The following is a 20967-nucleotide window of genomic DNA, read 5'->3' on the forward strand; positions in this document are numbered from 1 at the left end:
CCTGCTCCCACAGCATCTGTGGGGAGCATAAGCCCTCTCTTTCCTTCAGGGGCCTGGGCCTTCCTGGTTGCCTGGGGCTTCTCCCAGGCAGGGTGACCCATCTTTTCCTCCTCCCTGGAGTTTCCTTCCTTTGTGGTATTATTTCTCTCCACCAACCTTTCCTATGTGCTCTCACCTCCCTCCATTTGGGTCTCTTTCTGCGAGCCCTTTTCCTTTTTTTCCATCTGCTCTCCCCACACCTGCCTCCCTCTCTGACCATGGCATGGAGACGGGGTGGGACTCCCCTGCTGCTGGCTGGAGCAGTTGAAAGCTAAGGCCTTCACTGCTGTTCAGTGCAGAGGGGCTGAGGCAGGGATCGGAATGACGGGTGCTTAGCTCTTGGCTGCCTCTCTGATCTGCCCTGTGTCCTGCATGGGCAGGATGTTCATCATCAAACTGCTCCACCAGCTCCCTGGCCTTTGGCTGGGACGGTCAGACCGAGAGCTGGGTTACTAACCTAGGCAGAACTGGCTGGAATGGGAGAGCGGGCAGGTCTGGCAAGGTATGTCCCTTTCTCTCCCGAGTTACTGCATTCCAGTGCAGGCAGCAGGGCAGAGTCAGTTTTGGATGGTGGCTTGAAAGCCTTTCTCATGACACTGAATTGTTTACTAATATATGCTGGCTAGCATATCTATCTACCTACCTATCTAATATCCTATTAATAATATGTCTGATATTCACCATATATATATATTGTGACAAAGTTCCTCCTCTACCTTGGTGGGTCTTGTGCTTACTGGCGGATTTGCTCGCCTTGGAGCTTCACAGCAGCCCTCAGTTTGGCCATTTTTATGAACCAACAGTCCAGGTCGACTCCGCCTGTGTCTGACCAGGAGCTGGGAGGTTTGGGGGGAACCCGGGCCCGCCCTCTACTCCGGGTTCCAGCCCAGGGCCCTGTGGTATGCAGCAGTTTAGAGTGCCTCTGGTGTATAACCTCGGCACAAGTCCATGGGGCCGGATGCGCTGCATCCGAGAGTGCTAAAGGAGTTGGCGGATGTGATTGCAGAGCCATTGGCCATTATCTTTGAAAACTCATGGCGATCGGGGGAAGTCCCAGACGACTGGAAAAAGGCTAATGTAGTGCCCATCTTTAAAAAAGGGAAGGAGGAGGATCCTGGGAACTACAGGCCAGTCAGCCTCACCTCAGTTCCTGGAAAAATCATGGAGCAGGTCCTCAAGAAATCAATCCTGAAGCAGTTAGAGGAGAGGAAAGTGATCAGGAACAGTCAGCATGGATTCACCAAGGGCAAGTCATGCCTGACTAATCTAATTGCCTTCTATGACGAGATAACTGGCTCTGTGGATGAGGGGAAAGCGGTGGACGTGTTGTTCCTTGACTTTAGCAAAGCTTTTGACACGGTCTCCCACACTATTCTTGCCAGCAAGTTAAAGAAGTATGGGCTGGATGAATGGACTATAAGGTGGATAGAAAGTTGGCTAGATTGTCGGGCTCAACGGGTAGTGATCAATGGCTCCATGTCTAGTTGGCAGCCGGTATCAAGTGGAGTGCCCCAAGGGTCGGTCCTGGGGCCGGTTTTGTTCAATATCTTCATAAATGATCTGGAAGATGGTGTGGATTGCACCCTCAGCAAGTTTGCAGATGACACTAAACTGGGAGGAGAGGTAGATACGCTGAAGGGTAGGGATAGGATACAGAGGGACCTAGACAAATTAGAGGATTGGGCCAAAAGAAATCTGATGAGGTTCAACAAGGACAAGTGCAGAGTCCTGCACTTAGGACGGAAGAATCCCACGCACCACTACAGACTAGGGACCGAATGGCTCGGCAGCAGTTCTGCAGAAAAGGACCTAGGGGTTACAGTGGACGAGAAGCTGGATATGAGTCAACAGTGTGCTCTTGTTGCCAAGAAGGCCAATGGCATTTTGGGATGTATAAGTAGGGGCATTGCCAGCAGATCGAGGGACGTGCTCGTTCCCCTCTATTCAACATTGGTGAGGCCTCATCTGGAGTACTGTGTCCAGTTCTGGGCCCCACACTACAAGAAGGATGTGGAAAAATTGGAAAGAGTCCAGCGGAGGGCAACAAAAATGATTAGGGGACTGGAACACATGACTTCTGAGGAGAGGCTGAGGGAACTGGGATTGTTTAGTCTGCGGAAGAGAAGAATGAGTGGGGATTTGATAGCTGCTTTCAACTACCTGAAAGGGGGTTCCAAAGAGGATGGTTCTAGACTGTTCTCAGTGGTAGCTGATGACAGAACAAGGAGTAATGGTCTCAAGTTGCAGTGGGGGAGGTTTAGGTTGGATATTAGGAAAAACTTTTTCATTAGGAGGGTGGTGAAACACTGGAATGCGTTACCTAGGGAGGTGGTGGAATCTCCTTCCTTAGAAGTTTTTAAGGTCAGGCTTGACAAAGCCCTGGCTGGGATGATTTAGTTGGGGATTGGTCCTGCTTTGAGCAGGGGGTTGGACTAGATGACCTCCTGAGGTCCCTTCCAACCCTGATATTCTATGATTCTATGATTCCAAACTTAAAGCCATGGCAAATGAAAACGGGAGAAAGGTGACAGAAGACAGAACCCTTTGCTCTACAAGTTGTAAATAGCCATGCTAATCTGTCATTTTTGCTCACTAGTGTAAATCTTGGAGTCATGTATGTAACTTGTTTAAACCGGAAATTGAGGGGAAACATAAAAAAGGGAAAGATAAGGAGCAAAATGGTATTGCAACGCAGTGTCTCATTTGTTTAGATTTGAACAGTAATATAAGAGAGCTGACAAAGAATTTAAAACTGGAACAAAATCAGAATGGGAAATAAAAACAGCGAGTGGAAGGTATAAAAACCTGTAATACTCTTCTTACCTACAGTTTACAAGAAATTAAGGGAAGACTAGGAGATTGACAGGTGAGATGCAGCCAGCAAGAGGGAGAAAAATTAGACTGGCAAAGACAGGCTAAAAATCTTAAAAATATGTGTGACACTGCATTCCATATTCTTCATAGTGATATTATTAGGATATGGTTATAGCATAATTAGGATGCATTTTATACAAGACAAGTCATGGGAAGTGTTATTGGAAAAGTGCTGGTTTTCTGAATATGATTATCCTATTTGTATGCATGTATTATTTTTGTATCTGAAGTTATGAATATTGACTATGTATCTGTATTTCAAATGTAGTTACACCTGGGTGATGACTACTAGGCAAGATGCTTTCAGTCTAGATAGCTGGTTGGGAAGGGCCTATTCAGGGCAATGAGTCATTAGGGGAAACAATAGGCCTTAGGAAAAGCTCATCTCTTACCTGGTGAGCCTTCCTGAGAATGCTACAGACAGCCTGTGAGTGATGGCTGCTATGACTCTACAAGGACATGTGACCAGGCCACATGATGCTGGATTCCATCTTGGGATGTCAGTATTTTTCCACAGACTGGTCTGAAAACCAAGCTTTGGAACACAGGGTTCCCGCAATATGCAAAACATATATAAGGCAGGGAGCGACATCATTGATGGTTCTTCACTCCCCACACAAGACTCCTGGAAACAGCTGAGGAACAAAGACTGAACTGGGGGAAGTGCTGGACCCAGGCTAAAGGGATTTCTAGCCGGTGTATGAAACACCTGAGGATTCCAAGCTGCAAAGCAAGTGTAGTTTGGGCCTTAAGAATCTACAAGGCTGCCTGTACTATCAGTTAGGGTGAGAATCTACTATTCATATCCAATCTATCTAGTATATTAAGCTTAGTTTGTGTTTTCTGTTTATTTGCTAGGTAATCTGCTTTGATCTGTTTGCTATCCCTTATAATCATGTAAAAGTTATCTTTTGTAGTTAATAAAGTGCTTGGGGGAAATCTTTGCTTGGTTATCACAAGTGTGCATTGTCCTCTTCACATTGAGGGTGAAGCAGACCGGGTATTAAACCCGTATACTGGCCAGACTTGACCAGGGCAGGACAATACTGCTCTGGGGTCCCAGGCTGGGAAGCTGGTGGTTAGAAAGCCTGCATGTAACTGCAGCTGGGTGTGTCCCTACCCGTGTGAATGCTGGTGAAAGTGCAGGCTGGAGGGCTTTGCAGCTTGTGACAGCAGTACCATGTGAGATGGAGCCCAGGATGATGAGCCAGGGGGTTCAGTGATACCCCAGTTCCAGGTGGCACCACGGGGGAACCCATCACAATATGTATGAAAGTGTCTCCTAACTGCAGCAGGGAAGAACACTTCTGTAATGAACTTGGAGTGCAGACATAAGCAACAGGCACTTGGGGAACAAATTCAGATTTTGTGGGAACAGGTAGCAACCCCCACTCTCCTCCCGGAGCTAAACTAAAAATGAGAAAAACCTTATTCCCAGCCCCACTGCTCTAACCCACAGAACTCCATTCTCCTCTCAGAGCTAATAATATAACCTCTCACTCCAATATTGTTATGTACAGGTCAAATTTTTCCTTTATGTCTTTTGTCACTGCTGCCTGTACTTTGAAATGTCCTCAAAGAATTAATTCATCTCTCTCATGTCTCCCTACATTGCTTTCTCCTCACTTGTCCACTCTCTCTTTGTTTTAAAAGTTAAATATTATAGTTATTACAGAAAAACCCATCATAGAAAGAGATGGAGTTGGAGAAACTGAAACAAATAAATCATCAAAATGCTTAAGATAAAAACTTTAAATAAGTCTGATAAAATTAATGATTTTAACCCTTCAGGAATATAACAGCTAAAGAAACACCTAACTTTCTTGAAGATATGGTTGCCAAGCAACAGAAATGCTAACTTTGCTTCTAATCCTAGCCACTAACATATGAAACATGTTTCCCCTATTACCATATAGTAGTATTCTTAAGATAAAAGTAATGAAACTAAACTAAATTAATACAACAAAGTGGGCAAATAACTAAATAGGGATTTTATCAATTCTTATTAAAAGTTTTAAATAATGACTTAATTAAATTAATTTAAATGTTTAATTCTTGTGTTTACTTTTTTATTTTCCAAAATGCATTGCCTTAATAATGTTAAGCTCTTAATGTCATATCTTATATAGTTATAAATACAATTTTGGCACCATTCATCTTTAATTGTAAGTTTGTTATATATGATCGGTATGCTGCCCTATGTTGTATGTTGTGTCACAGGACTAATTTTTGTTTTTATTTTGTTGCAACGGAAGCCAGTTTTACACTCATAATTATAAATCTGCGTTTTGATACTCTGGTGAGGCCATACCCATCATAACACCAGTTCTTTTTTTTTTTTTTTTTTTTTTTTTTGCAAAGCTGAAAAAGGCTTCGGTTCTCAGTACATGTACATCGATTTCTGCCTTAATAAATAATGGAATTGCAAACAAAAAAGTTTTTCTTTTATCAATAAAAGGCTTTTATTCAAAAGTAAAAAAACCAGTAGGGGGAAAATCTCAGGATTAGTGAAAGGTTATATTAATAAAATCACAGCCCAGAATCCCCAAAGCACAGAACATGAGAGCTACTGCCCCACCTGCCCCCAGAACACCCTTTCAACCCAACTGTGCTTCCCCGGGACCATTGCAGCCCTTTTGCACTGGAGCAGCATCAGCCCCCTGCTCTGGTTCACGCTGGTAGACTCTATGGCTCGGTCTGCCCTCGGAAATCTGCTGAAGCAGCAATGGGAGGGCAAGTGTGGAGTGGGCTCAGAGTTACTGCCTGCTCTGAGCAGGAAGCTGTGCAGTGTCTTACAGCGTGGAGCTGCCTGGCCTCTTTGCAACAGCAGCAGCCTCTGTCAGGGCCCACTGCTGAGTGCCCCAGTCTCTTGTCGTGGCATCTCAGTGCTACTGCAGCTGCCTTTGAAAGTTCCACTTTACCCAGAGAGAAAATAAGCAAGGCAGCAAGCACCAGCTGGGCGTGCGTGGAGAAAAGGACATTAATACCTTTCATATCCAGCAATCAGAATTTCTTCGAGAGAGAACACTACAGTATCCCATTCTCGCTTGCTCATCCTCCTCCCGTTTAATGAAAATCAGAGCCAGGCATTAAAGAGCTGTTTAGCATTTCAATACGTTTAATATCCTCACTGATAAGGGAACGAGGGATATTACCATAAAGCCTTCCTTAAACTCTCCCCCCTTCTTCAGCCAGCACTCCTGGCTTATGTTTGTCTGAATTCCAATTCCAAATCATCTCCATTAACCAGGCAAAATTATGATAAGATTATTTTTTTCATATAAAGGATATTAATACACACAATTTCTGGTAATGACAAGGGAGAAGAGAGCACCAGGCCTCAGCAGCCCTGACCTGAATTAATCAAGCACTGATTGCTGCGCCTACCAGGGGCCCCTGGCACTCCGGAGAGAGGCCATCACTCGCAATGCCCCCTAATGACAGTGCACCAAGGGGCAGGCCGAAAGGGGCAGGCCCCTTTCCGGGTGGGGGGCGTGTTAATGAAAGGAGCACACTGCCTGCTCAGGGTAATTGAAAGGCCTCCTCCTTGCCTTGGTGAGAAGCTGAGAGCACTCACCAGCTGCACCTTCTGGGACTCACAGGTGGAGCCTTGTTCAAGGGCATGAAGCAGCCACCTGGACTGCTTGGGGCTGGGGAAATATACCCCTGCGATGGCTGTAAGGCCTCCCTGGGAGTACCCCTGGCGGCTGTGCCTCCCTGGCAGGCACAGCATTGGCATAACCAGAAATACACAGGACCCTGCAGGAGCCCTCCCAGAAGGAGGCACCTGGGAAGGCAGGGGTATCCCTGAACTCCAGTTATCTCCAGCAGATTCGATGGCCCACTGAGGTAATTGCAGTCTGTGTGCAAGGGAAGCGGCTCTAAGGCTGCTCTGACCTGTCCTAGGGCCCCAGCTAGCTCCTAGGGCCATCCCAGCCTCGGAGAGGCACATTGCTTCCCCTGCAAGGGCCCAGCATGGCACCGTGATGGCTTCCCCCTCATAGCTCCAGCAGGGACTAGGCAGTGGCGTAACTAGGGGATGCTGGCAGGAACAGGCTCAAAGAGGGAAAGGAGAAAGAGGAAGAAGGCACTTTAGGCTGGTAGCTGAATGGGTCCAGATGGGAGGGTGGGGCTCATTAGCTCATTTCCCTCAGGCATCCTGGTACAGAAAGCCCCATAGCAGCACTTGGGGGTTTATTGCCTTTGCCCCAGTGAATACGCTCCTACAGGCTTCCTTTCAACATCAGCCATCCCGTGCAGGGCTTCCTTTCAGAGGCCTGCTCCAGACAGGTGACAGAGGTGAACTGAGTGTGACAGAGAGGCCAGCATAACCTGGGAGCAGAGAAGATTTCCACCCTTCTTCTCACTCTGTGGAAGGTCCCCATGTCTGCCCGTCGACATCACATTTGGTTTCCCTATAAACTCTGAATCTGCAGCTGGGACAATACAGATTACACCGAGAAATGGAAACAATAGATGAAAGCTTATTAACTGGCAACAAAAGTACTCAGAAATCAGGGCTTGTGGTCAGAATCACTATGGTCAAAAGGGGCCTGGTGCTGCCCCCTTGCCAGGAGACCAAGTACTTGTGAGGAATCTTTCCAAGAGAGGGACCAGGAAAATTAAGATCCTACTGGGACAATAATATCCATGCAGCATGGGAAAGGAAAGGGGATAGTCCAGTCTCTGGAACAGAAGAGAAGATGGAAAAGGAGGTGTTAGAGTTCTCCGCAATCTTTTACTTCCCTGTGACTTCTTTGGCCAGGTTCAGCTCCTCTGCGGGTAGGTTGTTCTGCATTCTAGCCCCAAGACTGATGGCATTTAGGTAAACAAGTGATACTGACTTCTGGTGTGGCTGCTGCTCTAAACGGAGGGCTTTATAGTTCTGGATAGTTTGTTGTTATGGATATTTTTCTAACTGGCATACCACATGGCAGTGACTTGGAATTCCATGACTGTCCCACCGATACATAGGGATTGTTATTTCATAAGATATGAATAGCTTTGGGAATTAAAACAGCTCACACTCTGTTCTGCAGGACAGTGAAACTACAATGGCGACAGAAACATCCTATTATGTGGAATAAACTGAAGGGAGATATAGATGTGTCCACCATTGGCTCCCAAACTTGTGACGGAGACAGGCCCAAAGATTCACCTAAGAGCACCAGTTATGAGTAGGTGCAACTCACACACGACTGCTGGTGAGTTGACTGGATGAACTGAATGTTACGGTTTGGTAAAAGCAATGTCGGGATGATCGTATTTTTGAGTAAGGGAATGCCAGGGATGCATGGACCTGTACCCTGTCCCTTTAGGGGCTGGAGCTGCTCAGCAGGTCAAAGGGGACAGCTCCGATTGTGGCAGCAGAGTTTGATGTACTCCCGTCCAGAGGGACTCACAGCGCTGGGATGTGTGCAAGCTGGGGGCTTGGTTTGGGATACTACGTTTAATAAAATGTCAGTTTTAAAACAGTCCCTAGTGTGTGCACGAGAAGGGAAAAGAGGGAGGGAGCCTGGAGGGCCTGGGGCACCCTTTCTGTGCCCCAGCTCCACAGGCTGATTCCTCCGCTGCTCACACCCTGTGAAGGGAGGCCCATGTCAGTGTGGGGAGGTGCAAGGGGCTGGGTTTTCAGAGTCTTTGAGTACAGCTCAAGCTCAGAGCCTCCCTCCTCTTGTCCTATCCTCCCTCCTCCCAGCTGGAAGCTCAGGAGCAGGATGGAAACATGTCTCGTATCCAGGGAGGGGCAGTCGCAGGGTTTACCAGTGACCAGGTAAGAGCCGGGCTGGCTCCTTGGAGTCTGGTACTCCCTGAGAGCCATGTGCTCTGGCTGCTTCTCAAACTCCTCCTCCTGCACAGGAGACCCGGCAGGGCACTTGGCAGGAGAGACCCAGACAGATGTGCAGCCTTGGCACTCTTTCCAACCTGAGGGCACGTCTCAGGTTCTCAGTCTGCGCAGGCGCCCAGCAGACATACGCCTCTCACACCTGTGGTCTCTAGCGCTCTGCCTGCATCCCTTTAACCCCCAGCAGTGCGCTGCACCAATCCCTCCTAAAGCGCAGGACTGCCATTCAACCACCAGTCCCGCCTGGCAGAGAACTGAGTCTGGCTGGAACGCCCACTCTGCTGCAGCCTTTCTGATACAGAGCAAAGAGAACGGGTAGGGGATGGAGGAGCAGCTGAGTGAGTGCTCCTGGAGGTGGTGCTGTTCACTTAATGACTCAATCACCAGCTTCCACTTGCACTGCCCAGCAGAAAGCTGCCTCCCAGCTACCGACGGGCAGCCCAGGCTCAGGGGGGAGAGAGCAGAGTGGGAGGCTGCGATGGAGCCAGGAGATGCAGCTGCACCCCGGCAGTTTGTTACTGGGCTGACCCTATTGATCCAGAAGTTGCTAAGATTGAAGAGACCAGGTGGGGCTGACATGGGAGGAGGGAGGGTCAGGACTTTCCTTCTTCAGCCCCAGCTCTGAAGGGCAGCCCAGCCGGGAAACCGAGCCTGACACAGACATTTCTATAGCATCATCACAGACCTGATGCTGGGTGCTTCCAAGACCGGGATGCACTGGGAGGGTGGAAGGATGCTCCCAAGGGCCCTTCTAGGGTGTGACTGCTGGACCCTTGGTGCAAAGCTTGGGCCGACGGCATGGCAGAGGGGCCCCTGCCCTGGCCTGGCTCAGAGCAGCAGTACTGCAGGCCCAGTCTGGGCTGCTGGGCTGCTAAGTGTTAACTGTCCTGAAGGGAGGGAGCCCCCAGAGGAATTATTAGTTTCAACTGTCTTCCTTTCTCTCCTGCATCTAAAAATATCCTCCCTGTCTCCGTGGCAGTCAGGTGCAGAACCACGTCCAGGGGACGCTGCGGATAACAAGAGATACACCGAGGAAGCGGCAGAGCCACAGCCGGAGGACGTGTGACAGCGACAGCGAGAGCTCGCTGCTGGAGGGAGGGGCAGCGGGGTGAAGGCAGCACCCACCGCACCTCCCCTGCCCAAGCATGGGACCCAGGGCTTAGTCCCGGGTTCTTGGAGGAGCTGGCGGCTGAGTGGGGAAAGAGGAGTTTTATTGGGTCCAGGCAGGGTCTGCAGAGTTCCCACACACTGGGCTGGCCGGAGGGAGCTGGGACTCCACAGGAAGGAGCCAGTGGGGGCAGGAACAGGGGTCTCTGAAAGACACTGTCAGAGCCACTTAATCCCTGCCAATGGGACACAGCTGAACCCAGCACACCTCTCTCCTGGCTCTCCTGCCCCTCCCCCCGTGACTCAGGGACTCATTACCATTTCTTCCAACCTTCCCTACCTGTGTCCCATCTGTCCCCTGTGGTGCTGGGCTTTGGTAAGGCAACAAGACCTGGAAGGATCAGGTTCTCAGCCAGTTGGACCCAATGCTCTGGTGATGGACGCTCTATAAATACCCCCAGCAGACGGCTGACAGACACCCTGTCCCTGACAGACACCGAGGCCTGCCGGAGTCCAGTGAGCCCCGGCGGGCCGGTGCTGCTGGGGCAGGAAGCACACACAATGGCAGTGGGAGGAGACTGTGCCCGGACCTGCCCTGCCCCCTCTCTGTGGCCTGGTTCTCCTTGCCTGCCTATCTGAGTGGCTCAGAGCGATGATCTGCCTGACGTTTTCCAGAGAAGGACTGACAAGCTGCAGTGACCCATGACTGCCCACACAGGCATGCACATGCACACACAGCCCACAGAGCTGGAGCTCATAACATCCTGCTCCCTTGTGAACCCCATCTGGGAAATTCTCCAGCTCTGCCCCACAATAGGATCAGATAACATCCCAGGCCTCCAGGCAGTGGGGCCAAGTGGAAATCACTGGGTGCTGGGTGCAGGACCAGCCCCATCCAGCAGAGGGCAATAGCAACAGCACCGTGCAAGCTTGCATACTACCCTGTTGCAGTGGTTCCCAAAATGGGGTTCACGAAACTTTACAGGGGGTTCGCCAGAAAAATTTCACTAATGGCAGCCAGAGGACCCCGGGCATTGGAGGCAGCAGGTGGGACACTGCTGCAGGGCTGGCAGCCCAAGCCCCAGGGAGAGCAGGGCCGGGGAGTTGGGGCTGGCAGCCCAAGCCCCGGCGGTCAGCGGGACCTGCAGCCCAAGCTTAGTGGAGCTCAGTTGACCGGGGTGGTCAACGGGGTCCAGCAGCAGGAGCCCCACGCAGTGCAAAGTGCAGAGGAAATTTAAACTTAAATCCCTGGAAATATTCATTTTTAGGAGAGGGTTCACAAGATTTCACAATTTAGTGAAAGGGGTTCGAGGTCTGTTAAAGTTTGGGAACCACTGCCCTGTGGGGAGACGTTGCCTGCAGCTGGCCACTCTGGTATGGGCTGCCTCACGGGTGTAAATTGCACCCTGGCTGCGCTGGGGAGCCAGGGACCCTCTAGGAGCTGCCCCAGGGAGGAGCCAGGCTCCGAGGGTAGGATGGAGGCAGAACTTACAGGGATGGGGTGGGTGGCTAAGGGGGTAGGCGAGGGAGTGCTGGTTGGGACAGACATTGGGTGGGAGGAATCCCTATGTGAATGCTGTTCCACCCTGGGCTGGCTGGGTGCTACATGAGCCTGGCAGAATACGTGCCTGGAGACCTAACCTAATCCAGCGCCTCTGAAGTGGAAGCTGCACTTTGAAAGTCTTCACCTGAGTGACCAGGTAGCGATGTGGGCACCCTCTCTCACCAGTGCTGTGAAGCAGGGATGACCCAAGGTATCTGGGTACAGTGCCATGGAGACACCACTGTGCTTCTGCACTATTAGAAAACAAGTTACCCACAAGATTCACCACAAAGAGACCATCCAGCATGGGCACTTCTGCTCATTGGTACAGGGATGCGGAAGTTATCGGGAGCATCCAGCACAGCCCCATGAGGAGCCCAGACAGTGTGAGCAGCTTGCCATGGATGTGACTTGGGACAAGCCAAGTCCAATGGCACAGTGAGCCAATGGCCTGCTGGGGGTGGCTCATCCCCCCACTATTGCCAAGGAGGGGTGTACTGGGGTACTGACATGCAGATGACTCCCTTCTGCAGGACTGTGGGGTGGAGCTGACCCAGTGCCATAGTCTGCCATGGGTGGGCACCTCTCCTTTCTAGTTCTACAGAAGGGAAGGCTGGCAGAAGCCAGGTTCAGCAATGCTCCACTCAGTGTAAATACCTCTGGGATCTCCTGTTCCCAGATGCTGAGGCTGAATGCAAAGGAGCAGCCCTCAGTGGTCAAAGACCAGGTTCAGGACTATTTAGAAAGGCTGGACGTGCACAAGCCCTGATGCATCCGAGGGTGCTGAGGGAGTTGGCGGATGTGATTGCAGAGCCATTGGCCATTATCTTTGAAAACTCGTGGTGGTTGGGGGAGGTCCCGGATGATTAGAAAAAGGCAAATATAGTGCCCATCTTTAAAAAAGCGAAGAAGGAGGATCCAGGGAATAGACTCACCTCAGTTCCTGGAAAATCACGGAGCAGGTCCTCAAGGAAACCATTCTGAAACACTTGGAGGAGAGGAAGGTGCTCTGGAACACTCAACATGGATTCACCAAGGGCAAGTCATGCCTAGCCAAACTGATTGCCTTCCATGATGAGATAGCTGGCTCTGTGGATATGGGGAAAGTGGTGGACGTGATATATCTTGACTTGAGCAAAGCTTTTGATACGGTCTCCCACAGTATTCTTGCCAGCAACTTAAAAAAGTATGGATTGGATGAATGGCCTGTAAGGTGGACAGAAAGCTGGCTAGATTGTCGGGCTCAATGGGTAGTGATCAATAGCTCGATGTCTAGTTGGCTTTAGGCAATTTTTACTCACCCAGTGGTGCTCCGTATCTTCGGAGGCACTTTGGTGGCAGGTCCATCACTAGCTCTGGGTCTTCGGCAGCACTTCAGCGGCAGGTCCTTTAGGGCTGCCGAAGACCCGGAGCAACTGAAGGAACCCGGTTCTTCAGCTTTTGGCAGCTCATCACACCCCCTCTATTCGGCACTGGTGAGGCCACATCTGGAGTACTGTGTCCAGTTTTGGGCCCGCCCACTACAGAAAGGATGTGGACAAATTGGAGAGAGTCAAGTGGAAGGCAATGAAAATGAGCAGGGGGCTGGGGCACATGACATATGAGGAGAAGCTGAGGGAACTGGGATTGTTTAGTCTGCAGAAGAGAAGAGTGAGGGGGGATTTGATAGCAGCCTTCAACTACCTGAAGGGCAGTTCCCAAGAGGATAGAGTTTGGCTGTTCTCAGTGGTGGCAGATGACAGAACAAGGAGCAATGGTCTCAAGCTGCAGTGGGGGAGGTCTAGGTTGGATATTAGGAAACACTATTTCACTAGGAGGGTGGTAAAGCACTGGAATGGGTTACCTAGGGAGGTGGTGGAATCTCCATCCTTAGAGGTTTTTAAGACTGTCTTGACAAAGCCCTGGCTGGGATGGTTTAGTGGGTGTTGGTCCTGTTTTGAGCAGGGGGTTGGACTAGATGACCTCCTGAGGTCTCTTGCAACCCTAATCTTCTATGATTCTATGATATAGTACTCCTGTGGGAATTCTGCACCACTGCACATGCACAGAATTCATGTCGCGTGCAGCATTTTTCCCCCGCAGAAAATACATTCGGCCAAGAAGTGTTGCAGTTCCACCTTTCTCTCACCAGAGGCCGCAGTGGCACCAGAACAGCTGGCTGACCTACAGTAACAGCTAGCAGCCAGCTGTGTTCATTACAGCAGCCTGCCCCTGGAGCCAGAGTGGGGCACACAGGGCTGCTGGGAGGGGTGTCATACATAGATGGGTTCAGAAGGGCTACTGGGGGGAAAGACTAGGGCACAGGTTCAGGAGCTAGTGGGGTGCCAGCATTGAGCCTGGGGCTGAATGGGAGCGGGGGCTCCAGGGCCACATGAGAATGGGGGAGCAGGGGCTCCAGGGCTACATGGGGATGGGGGTGGGGGGACTGAGGATCACATGGGGACAGGGCCCAATATGCCTGACTGAATGGGAGAGGCTCGGGGTCAACCAGGGTCTGCATGGGGGAGGCTCTCCAACTCCCTAACAATCCTCCCCCAAAAGAAACTGTTCCATACTTCTCCCACCCACACCCAACAATCCTTCAGGACCACTTCCAGTCCTTTCCTCTCCCACAGCTCCTCCGTTACCCTGACTCCCCCAAGACTTTGCACTGCTTCTGAGGGATGCAGAAATACCATTCTGTATTGTAGTTTAAATGAATTACTCAAAGTTCTGTATTAATATGCTTAGTAAGGAATCTGTCCCCAAAAAATGTTTTCTGAATGTTTTTTGTCTATATTGTTACAGACATACTTGCAGACAGGTATTCTGAAACAAACTACCAACATAATTGAAACTGGTGTGTTTATATTGTGTTATTTTGACAAATAAAATATGCAGAATTGTGCAGAATTTTTAATTTTTGGCACAGAATTTTTAATTTTTTGGTGCAGAATTAATACAGAGTCTAATGGTCAGTGCAACCCTGCCTTACGGGGGATGGCTGAACCCTTCATTTCCTTGTGCTTTACATGCTGAAAACAAAGGCCCACACAATCTGTACTGATAGGTCCCAGCTCAGCCCTACCCAGTGCCTGGGGAACAGGCAATTCCAATAGGAAAAGGGATCCCCGGATCCTCTTAATAAATGATGGGGTTGAGGGGACTGATCACCTGACCCTACCTAGGCCAGCACCACTAGGGGGAAGCACCCTGAGCCTCATCGCAGTGAGACAGCTCCAAATTCCCCTCTAGCATGATCTGAACTCTAACTCCATCCAGCTAGAGCCCTAATCCTGATCCTAACCCTAAGGACTAATCCTGACACTGTCCCTACCTTTAATTCTCTCTGTTCCTGAGCACAAATGTGGCCCTGCCCCTAAACCTGACCATGGCTAGAGCCCTGACCCAGACTTAAACTGAAGGCTGATCCCATGAAGCCCCTGATGACACAGTTGCTCTATGGCCCATCTCCAGACAGCCAGCTACCCAGGGGGACAGGCCACGAACAAGTTGGTGGGGACTGGTACCTCAAGGCCATTCCAATGCTGAGTGCAGGGGAAATGCCTAGACAGATTCCGGATTCATTTCACTGAAGGGGGAATTGTTGAACCTGCACTGGGAGAGGAAGGGCTAGCATTCTCTGCAGCAAGGGCACCTCCCCTAGGAGGTGTTCGAAGTGGATCAGGCCCTCAGGAAGCCAATCATAGAATATCAGGATTGGAAGGGACCTCAGGAGATCATCTAGTCCAATGCCCTGCTCAAAGCAGGACCAATCCCCAATTTTTGCTCCAGATCCCTAAATGGCCCCTCAAGGATTTAACCCTGGGTTTAGCAGGCCAATGCTCAAACCACTGAGCTATCCCTCCCCCCAATGGTGGTGTTGCATCCAGCCCCGAGCACCAGGACCCTGTCAGCCCCCACACACAGCACCTTGTGAGGCTGGAGCACTCCCATTCACCTGCTGTGGATGGACTATAAAAGTCTCCAGGGCCCTCTGAAGGAAAATGCCTTTGCCAACAAGAGAAGCAGCATCAGCTGGAGGAGTGGGCCAGCCAGGTCTCTATTCCCTGAGACCCAGACAACAGCGGTCCTCCCAGTCCCAGTACCTAACCCAGGACAAGAGGGGACTCCCCACTGAGGCAGGAGGGATCTGCCCTGCCCCCGACATTCAAGAGGAAGAGAAAGATTTTGTATCTCAGTAAGTGAGCCTGAGCTGGTGGATGGTCTCACTGTCCCTGGTGCAGCTGTCCGGGTGGCCGTGGGATTACTCCACGGTGGACTGGTCCCACACTACAGAAGTACGTACTGCAGAGGGAAGAGTTGAAAAGCAGCCCCTCCTTCATGAGCAATGGTGTCTCCTCAGATCCCCCCAAAAGACTCACGTTCTACGCTACTCATCCGGACTGGGGTGAGGACCGGAGTGGGTCCTAGGAGTGACACAGCAGCTGGTGCTATGTGCTGAAATAGGCTTCAAATGGGACACTAATCATTGGACTAAAGATCTCAGCCACTCCCTTTTCTGGGCTTCCTAGCGCCCCCTGTCCGCATCTGGCTGGGTCCGGCTGTCTGCAGCTGTCTTGTCCAGACTAAGCAATCTGGGACAGGCCTGTCTGCAGTTTGTGTCTAGCTGACAATACTGAGCACATTAAATGCATTCAGATGTCACGATTTGCCAGTGGTTACTCCTGGCACAGATCGGAGAGCATACTTAGTCCAGGAAACAACTGTGGCAGCTGTTGGCAAATGCTGGGTTTTCAGGGCTGACCATTGTATCTGCCAGCGTCTGCGTTCTCCCAGCACCATCGGACCACTGCACCATACAAACACTACAGCACCCGCATTACCAGCCCAGCCTGCTGCCCTGACAGTGGCGGGAGCAGCAGTTGCAAGACCAGTCCGTGCGCAAAGTGCTGCCCTGTCCCTTCTGGCAGAATGGCCTTTCGTTTGGAATCGTGGCCAGGCCAGGGAAAGGTCCTAGCTAACACGTGTTGATTCAGCGCTGCTCTAGAGTGTGTTCGCTCCTAGTACAGACACGTTTCGAAACAGGGTAGTTGGGCTGACACCTTTTTAAACTGCACTTCATTCTACCCTGTCAGTTAACACCTTGCTCCCCGTCTAGACCAGGCCAAAGAGAACAAGAGACGCACCAGAGTGAGAGCCCAGAGTGTGCATCTCTGGGCAGCAGGGTGCTGGGCTCAGAGAAAACCCTCCCATAGAGTCCGCCCCGCTGGCGTGCTCTGGTCCATCCCCAGACGTGTGGGATTTATCCTGGAGGGCCACTCCCTCCCCCTCAGCTGCGGAAGAAACGCTAGCCCTGGGACTCAGGAGAACCTTTGCAAGAACTTTCCAGCCTCTCCCAAAGCCCGCCCCCCCCCTGCACCCCAGCCCGGGCTCGCCACAGGAGGGATCGCCTTGAGAGCTCGGCTTCTTCTGTCCGGCGCCCATCCACCGCCTCTCTCTCCCAGCCGGCCCTCGCCCTGCTGCGCGTCCCGGGCACGGTCCGCCCGGGACAGGGGGCAGCGCAGCCACCTTGCGGCCCCTGCCCAGGAGGCGGTGGCTGTAACGCTGGGCGTCCCGGCAGCCTGCCCCGCGCTGAGCCGGGGCCAGCGAGCGCCGGGGTCGGTTTCAGCAGCAGGAGCCCGGGGTAGAGGGAGCCCGGCCCGAGGATGGAGCCGCCGTCACAAGGGGGGCTCTCTGAAACCCGGGAATCCCATTGGCTTCTGGGCGGTGACGGGCAGTTCGCTCCCGCCCCCCATGCAGCTTGCCTGGGTGTAGGCGAGCAAGAGTGTGAAAGTGCCGCCGGCTCGGCTGGGCTGCGCCGACCGCCCCGCGCCAGCGCCCGCAGGAGCGCGGCCAGGCGGGCTGCCCCGGCCCCCGCCGCGCCGCGGACCATGGCCCGGCCGCCCCCGCTGCCGCTGCTCCTCGCCATCGCCGCCTGTGCCTCGGCCGCCACCAGCGAAGGTAGGAGCCGGTGGCCCGGCGAGGGCGGGCAGGGGCCGGGCTGGCACCGCTCGCTGCGCCGGGCGCCCGGGTGCCCGAGTTCTGCGGCCCAACTTCAGCGCCGGGCAAGAGGACTTCGTGGCACATGCCAAGGGCCTGCCGGGCCGGGCGGAGCAGCCGGAACCGCGGCGGTCTCCGCTGCCCGCGCTACAGCGCAAAGCGGAGCCGGGCATCTGCGCGCCGGACCGTGGGGCTGGGGCGGTCGGTGCTGGGGGCGTTGGAGGGACAGAGCGGGCGGTGCAGACGGGCACCCCCCGGGGGACGCGGCCAGAGGGAACGGCAGAAACTTCCAACGTGGCCAGCTGTGAAGCCTCCAGGGACCCTGCAGCGCAGCTCCCCAGCCCGGCCCCGCCCGGCTCCCCTGGGCGCTGGCAGAACCATTCCTGCTGCCTCTGTCCCCTGCAGCCCCGGCATCCTTGGGCCATCTCTGACCCTCCAGCTGCCTATCGCCCCCACAGCGCTGATCACAGGGTCTGGGCTGCCTTTCCATGAGATCGCTGCTGCCCCAGCTACCATCTTCCCCAGCCTCTCTCCCCTTCCCTGCTGCCCCGTCTGCCAGCCTCACCTGGCACCCTCCACACTGGGTGGCCAAACATCCCCACCCTGAGAGCAGTGGTTCTCCCCATTCCCTGTGGCCCAGCACTCCTCTAGCCTTGCTGCCCAGTTCCCTCATCTCTATGCGGGTTTTTCTACCCCTAGGTCCATCACCCCTGTCCCTGACCCCCCTGCTGCCCAGCTACCTGGCTGGTTTCTTGCTTCTCTTTGCCATAGGGGAATCCTAGCAGTGGAGCCCAAGTGCTAACTTTCTCCTCTTACTCAAAGGTGGTGTTTAAAGTGGTCTGGAAAAAAGTGCATGGGGGGGGGGCGGGGGTGGATGGCTCATAATCTGGGACCTGCAGCTTGGGTCAGATAGTGCCCTGTGGCCACCCGGCTCCATTTTAATTACATTGTTTGCTGGGTGTGTGACCCTTTGCTGCCCCCACCACACACACTTTGGAGCTCCCTGCCCCCAGAGCCCCGTGCCAGCTCCCGTTACACAGAGCTGCCTGCTGGGCTGTCCCTGCCCTCTCAGCAGCCACACGAAGGGCAGCAGCCAGCGAGCCTGGGCAGCACTGCGGCTACACTAACCCCAGTGCTGGGCACCTGAGCTCAGCTAACCCTGCCCCCAGACAGAGCATCTCAGCTCCCAGGCAGCGAAGCCAGGGAAGCTGCTCTCCATTGCCTTGTGCTCCTGGGAACATCCCCATGTGCTGGCTTCTTTACAGCACAGGGAGGAGAGTGAGGCGGGGGCTGGAAATTCAGCTGCCTCTGGAGCGTGCTGGCTGGGAACCAGCTTAGTATGGAGGGAGGAGAGCAGGTCCCTAGGGGCACGGCCTCAGGCAGCCTGCCCCCTGGGAAAGGTCCTCTGGAGAGGAGGCAGTGCTGGATGTGCTGGGGTCCGGCTGTGGTGCAGGAAAGGTACGCGACTGCCGCTGGAGTTCTTCCCCACATCTCGCCCTGGCCAACACCACTGTGGATCTGGGCCCCCCAGCAGTCAGAGGCATTGCCACCAGCTCACCCTGGGGGATCGGTCACTGTCTTGCTCAGATAACAATGTGCAAGCCCTGTATCGACAGAGTCCTGTCACCCTGGCCCTGTGGCTCAACGTGGGGCTGGGCTGCCCTTTCCCCTGAGTCTCCCCCTGCCAGGGACTCACGCCTAGGGGGTGAGATGCGTGTGGGGGACCGAGCTGCAGCCGGAGCCGCACCATCCACATGGCTGTTTTCCCTGTGCTAGCTTGAGCCCTGCTAGCGTGAGTCTGTCTCCCAGGCCTGCAGTGTCGCCATATCCTTACCAGGCTTCAGCTGACCCCTTGTTGCCCCAGGGGTGGCCCGTGCGCAGGGGCCCTCACCCTGCTGTGCCACCGGGGCAGCTCAGGTCTTAGCAGAGTCCCTGTTGAACCCATCCCCACGCAAATGGCTCCCGGGTGGCAGGTGTTTGAGCAAGCGCCACTGGAGACAGCTGTGTGCTGGGCTGGGTTCCCCAGCTGGGAGGCTTTCTGTGTCCCTGCCAGACTAGCTCGGTCTCATGGCCAGGTGAGCTCTCCCGTAGCCCAGCTTCACTCATCCCTTTACCCACATTCATCCCCTGGCCCCATGTGCCCGTTTCCCCACACCGCAGATCTCGCAGCACTGCTGGTTGCCTGGCTGCTCAGACAGGGGCAGGCCCCCCACCCTTTGATCAGCCACAGAGGTACCAAGAGTTGAGACCATTGGCAGGCTTCTCGCTCACACTGCTAACTTCTCTGGGACCAGGGACTGGATTCTGATCCAGCAGGGACTGACCTGACTCTCGTGCATTCATCTGCCCTCGTCCTCAGACCCCAGACCCTTGCCCCAAACCCCACCGCTTGTTTGCAGCTTTGAAATGGTGGGAGAGCTTTGATTTGTTGCTGCGGGGCTCACACTGGGGAATGCTGGACTGTGGGGACTGGGGTACGCGTGGATCATGTGATGGGGAGATATGGTACTGGGCAGCGAGGAGTCTGTGGTGTCAGTGATATTGGAGTGATGTGGGGGAATGCCAGGCAGGGTTAGGTCTGTGTTGGCAGGGTTAGACTGGGCAGCATATTGTCAGTGGTGTTGGGAAAATACCAGGCAGAGTTGTCCGTGGGACCACAGCGATCCCAGTGTCTATGGTTCCAGGGTTACGCTGACCAGTGGCCTGTTAGCGGTGCCATGGACATGCTGGGCACTGATTGATTCTGATGCTGCAATATCCTTGGTAGCTGAGTGTGGCTGATGCCAGGGTAATGTGGGGCAGGGATATGTCCATGGTACCAGATTTCTGTGGGGCAGAGATGTGTCAATGCTGCCTGGGTAAAAGCTGGCAGCAAGGTCTGTGTTGCCAGAATCATAGCAGGCAATAAATGTAGTGCCAGGGACTAGCACAGTGCCAGGGTTACACTGGGCTGGGATGTGACTGTGGTTCTGGGACTACAATGGGCAGAACTCTGCCAGTCTTTTCAGATTATATTGAGCACGTATGTGCCCATGATGCCAGGGATATGACAGTCTGGGATGCAGGGGGTACAAAGCGCCTTGATGTGTCTTGGATGCCCGGCCATTGATGAGCCTGTGATGCCCAGTGTATAATGGGTACCCATGGCACAGGGGTTATATGAGGCTGGGGCTCAGCCATGGTGGCACATTTATATTCAGCTGCAAAGTATTTCTGCTCCTCTGGTTATACGGAGCAAGGATCTGTTCCTGGTGCCAGGGTAGCTGGGGGCAGGGATGTGACTGCTCCGCTGCCCGCACACAGGACAGTGATGTATCCGTGGGGCCAGAGCTACAAAGGGCAGTGATGTGTCAGTGGAGCCTGGGGTGCACTGGGCAGTGGTGGTTTCGTGGGGCCATGTCTGTGCCTGACAGTGCTATGACCTACCCCCGAGGGTTATGTGTGTGTGTGGCACCCAGGATACACTGGGCAGGCATGTGTGTATGGAGCCAGGATTACACTCGGTATGGGGTGGCTTATACTGGGCGGGGGTAGTTCCCCGGGGCAGGGTTATACTGGGCGGGGGTAGTTCCCCGGG

At 53.2% G+C, this 20967-nt stretch overlaps 1 protein-coding gene and 1 long non-coding RNA gene across 3 annotated transcripts in view; both read left to right on the forward strand.

Annotated features, from left to right (window-relative positions):
* Nucleotides 1–6623: 6623 nt before the first annotated feature.
* Nucleotides 6624–10526, forward strand: LOC122463277. Its single transcript, XR_006286471.1, has 4 exons — nt 6624–6762; nt 7953–8117; nt 8612–8686; nt 9738–10526. It is a non-coding gene; the product is annotated as an uncharacterized LOC122463277 (long non-coding RNA).
* A 6539-nt stretch (nt 10527–17065) lies between these two features.
* Nucleotides 17066–20967, forward strand: part of EPHA8 (EPH receptor A8) — a 134786-nt gene continuing 130884 nt past the window's right edge. For both annotated transcript variants that reach the window (XM_037881305.2, XM_037881306.2), the window contains exon 1: nt 17066–17351. In XM_037881305.2, coding sequence (XP_037737233.2) covers nt 17282–17351 — 70 coding nt within the window. In that variant the 5' untranslated portion in view covers nt 17066–17281. The remainder of the gene's footprint in view (nt 17352–20967) is intronic.

The sequence above is a fragment of the Chelonia mydas genome, chromosome 18 (genome assembly GCF_015237465.2).
Source record: "Chelonia mydas isolate rCheMyd1 chromosome 18, rCheMyd1.pri.v2, whole genome shotgun sequence".
Lineage (NCBI taxonomy): Eukaryota > Metazoa > Chordata > Testudines > Cheloniidae > Chelonia > Chelonia mydas.